The 4,114-nt window shown below is 46.3% G+C and overlaps 1 protein-coding gene across 1 annotated transcript in view; it reads right to left on the bottom strand.

Moving 5' to 3' along the window:
- CLMP (CXADR-like membrane protein) overlaps positions 1-4,114 on the bottom strand; it is a 38,150-nt gene that overhangs the window by 2,849 nt on the left and 31,187 nt on the right. The window contains 4 exon segments of the mRNA XM_010141016.1: positions 641-763; positions 1,112-1,279; positions 2,074-2,275; positions 2,969-3,126. Coding sequence (XP_010139318.1) covers positions 641-763; positions 1,112-1,279; positions 2,074-2,275; positions 2,969-3,126 — 651 coding nt within the window.

Genomic DNA, 4,114 nt, shown 5'->3' on the forward strand with positions numbered 1-4,114 from the left:
CTGCTGAACTGTTGCTGGGGTTTGTGCTCAGTGCCTGACCCCACCCTTTGCCATGCATATGCAGAGCACCCAGGCATGCCCACACCCTTGACAGGGTTAATCAGGTAGTGCAATGATTTTGATCTCTGGTGTTCAGGACATGAATTAAAACCAAACTATGTCAGAAGTTGCTTTTTATTCTGCACATTATTTCACGTCAAAACCAGTCTTTCCAGCTGCCTTCATATAGTTTACTGTCCTAAATGTGACAGATGCATAATTTGGAATTGCCATGATGGAATATCCACACAGAGATTTTATACTTGAGACCAATCTCACACAATCACTCCAACCTAAAAGCTGGAGTCTCTGGAACCTCTAACACCATTTTTTTCTCTCTAATGACCATGACAAATTCCATTAGTCATTCTCAAAATCCCTAACAGACCAAAACATCTGAGCCCACGTGATGTATTTACCACTTCAGGTTATGCAGAGGACAGCTGTGCAAACTGTCAGTGCAAGGAGTAAGAACTACTCCACGTGATTCAAGTATGAAAGCACAGAGGTGCGGCACAGAGCTCACCAGTGGGGATGGGACAGCCGTGAAGCAGCGCTGCTCTTCTGGGGGGGCAAATACTAGTAACATGCCAGTACTTACGCTGCACTGTCACCCGAACAACACAGCTTTCCTGTCCAGCCTCATTGGTGGCAATGCATTGGTATAACCCTGTGCTCATCTGCGTAAGATTCTTCAGGAGGACATGCCCAGGGTTAGAAATGTCTGAAACAGGGAAAACAAAACCAGGATCAATCAAGAAAGACTAAGAAACCTTAACAGGGGATTGCACACAGAAGCATGAACTGACCAAATCAGTTCTAGAACAATCTATGATACCTCACGACAAGTCATTTGTCAACCTTCAGCAAAACACCAGAACTCTTCATGCACTTCCCTGTTCAGGGGGGAGCACAGCAGAGGCCAGCTGCAGCAGCAAGAGGCGCTGTGTGCTGCTGCTGTCAATCTCCCAAGCAATCCCCACTTCCACCGCAGGAAGTGATTCTACACACGCATGTGGGCGGTTATCTGGCTTTAAGCATATCAAGAGCTCTGAGAAGCGGCCTGACTTACTGACTCTTGACGTAGGTGGGAGGTGTTCGGCTCTCTCGTCTTCCTCATTTATGCGCTGCCATCGGTAGGAGATGGGGGCAGTGCCAGAGGCAGAACCGCACTGCAAAGACAGTTCCTTTCCTTCCAACAGCTCCCCTTCTAGCCAGCATTTGGGCTTGGAAGGTTTTTCTAGAAGAAATAGAAGACACGTCACACAAACACATTAGATTATTTTCTCTGAAAAACTTTCTTTGGCAGAAGTACATAATTTCTCTGGAATGCATTCAAGAATTAGACCACTGATGTTTGCTTGGGGAATTTTGCCACAACCGTGTGCAACTTCATAGTCTAAGAAGCGGAGCTGGCTGGCTCAGCCATAGAAAAGACACATTACAGTACTCTGGGGCAGTTTGCCTCACAGATACTTGCATTAGTGGAGCTATATCACTGTATTCCTCTTCTAGGGACTATTTAGAAAACATCTTTTTCCTTCCCCTACTTCTCCATTTCTTCCTTCTGCAGGCCACAGCACTTCTTCCACAGGATGACAGTGTATGTGAAAAAGTCAACCAATAAACTGAAAACAGTGAAGAGAAATGCTAACCCTGACAGCTTATTTGTCACTCCACTGACTTAGATCAGTTTGGGGTCCTGGGACTTGAACCTGGAATTCTCAGCAGATCTGGACAGGACAGTCGCCAGCTAAGTTAGACCATCGGTCTAGTTTGTGTGGCGAGAGCACAGAGACAATTTGGAAAGAACAGTTCATATGACTTTCCCAGTGATCATGCTTACCTCAAGAGTTCTTTAGGCTCTTCCTGCATCCTGTCCTTTGCCAAAAAAATGCAAAGGCAGATACGGGGTTGGACAGTGAGACTTGATCATGAAATGTTTTTGTCTTTATACCCTGCTGAAATAAATCTCTCTGGGAAGTGAGTCTAGGGATACTTTTTTCCTTTGTAACAAAAATAAAATGACCTTACCTACAACCTTCAGGGTGATGCGAGCCCATTCGTACTGCCCGGCATTTTTAACCTTACAGATGTACTTCCCCGCATCACTGGACTGCAGGGAGATGATTTGTAAGGACGCATCCCCAGCAAGGAAGTTGGACGTGAAGGAAACACGCCCTTTCTGCTCCTCATTCAGGTCATCATAGACACGGCCTCCAGAGTAAGTGATGACCTGAGGAGCAGAGCCAGTCACTGATCAGCCAGCTGTAGTTTTAATGTCACGCAGAAAACAAATCAAAGCATTTCCAGGAACAGCAGACCAAGGATCTGCATGGTTAACTGACTTGCCAAGGATCATTCAGGAAGCCTGTGGCAGGGTGGAAAATGAAACCTGGATGTTGAATCAGACTGATATAGAGAACTGTACTCTAGAGATTTATACTGGAGCATTTACAGTAGCATCAAAACAGCTGCTGGCCTAGGCCACAGTATATAAAAGCAGTCTTCACTTCTGGCTGGGTTTAGCTAGCTTAAGTTACTGCAGGCCTGATTTCACAGTACTAAACTATTGTATTTTTGGGGGGGATTCAAGGTTTAAAAAGGGGCTACAACATCCAAGGTCATTTTCAAAAGTCTGAAGGGCAGCTCTGAAGTTCGTCCAATGATGACTGATTGCATAAGTGTTAGTTTAAAGAAAACTTGATAGTAACATGACCTGTTCCAATACAGGATGTATGAATATCAACTTACATTTATACATTATAAATCTCTAAATAGATCAGCCGTGTTTTCTAAACACTGCTTACTTCATTAGAATAACTTGCACAGATCATCACAGAGGTATCTTTAAATCAATGGCTGCTGCTGATGTCAACATGGAATTAGGACTATTTTCTCAGCAGTTGCTAATTGTGGCTGAACCTACCGCTTTCTGTACTGTTTCAGAAATGTGCAGCAGCCACTCGATATCCAGGCTCCCTTGCTCCAGGAGGCCCAGGCGGTGGTGACAGGGCAAAGTCACGTTTTCTTCAGCCACCCTCTTAAATTCAGTCTGAGCCTCGGACAGCCAAACAGAACAGGAAGCTGAAAGACAGATGCCAATGGCCAGGATTAAGGATGCACCTCTGCACTGACAAGCGTTTGTTTCCCTGGATTCTTCCTCATTTGCTTCATAGCATCAAAGAAAAGCCCAACAGCTTGGCTTCCTGGACAGATTGCAGCTGATTCAAGAGGACATCTATTCATACACAGGCAGTTAGTTTCACACTAGTATTTAAGCATGAAGAACAGATGGCTTCACACTCCAGAGCTGTCAATACTGAAGTTGCACCCACATCCTCTAGGCACTCAAAATTTCAGATAATCTCTTCAGTTTTGCCTTCGCCTTTTATTACCTTAATTCACACGCAGTATTTCCACCCTTTAGAGCCTATCACTTTATTCCCGTGTCAGTCTGACAAGGCTTGGAGTCTCTTCCCTGGCAGTGGATGATGGTTGTTGCAGTTGCATGCGTTTCAGCACGGAAAATAAGAAACCAGCCAGGGAACAAGAGGGTTCCCCTTCAGAAAGGCACCGTGCAAGCAGCTGGTGAGGAGTCTTGCGACAGCAGCCTCAAAACCCCACGCGTTGTCAGTATCTAAAGAGGGCCGGAATTTCCCGGCTGAAGCACTAGAGGGAAGCAGAGCCTCGTAAATGTTCGCCTCGGAACTCCCGGCGGAGGGAGCAGGAGCAGCGCTGCGGCTGCCCCCGGGGAACTCCCGCTTGGGGTTTTGCTGTGCCGCATCCCAGCGAAAACCCATCGGAGTCAGGGGTTCGCTTCCGGCTTTGCCCATCTCCAGCTCTTGGTTACACATGGACTCGCCGTAACTAACCCAAAGGTCGGTGGTAGGGAATACCATGGGCATTGAGGTCAAGACTCCCCAGGTCTGCTATAACACAAAAAGTCTTTCCATGGGGATTTCTGGAGCTCAAATACCATCTGCCTTTTGTGCATGAATCTTCAGAGTGCAGTGGGGATGTTCTGATGTTTTCTGCGCAAAAAAAGCCTAAAACCAACACCCACCCACCCACC

This window comes from Buceros rhinoceros, unplaced genomic scaffold (genome assembly GCF_000710305.1).
Source record: "Buceros rhinoceros silvestris isolate BGI_N320 unplaced genomic scaffold, ASM71030v1 scaffold8388, whole genome shotgun sequence".
NCBI lineage: Eukaryota > Metazoa > Chordata > Aves > Bucerotiformes > Bucerotidae > Buceros > Buceros rhinoceros.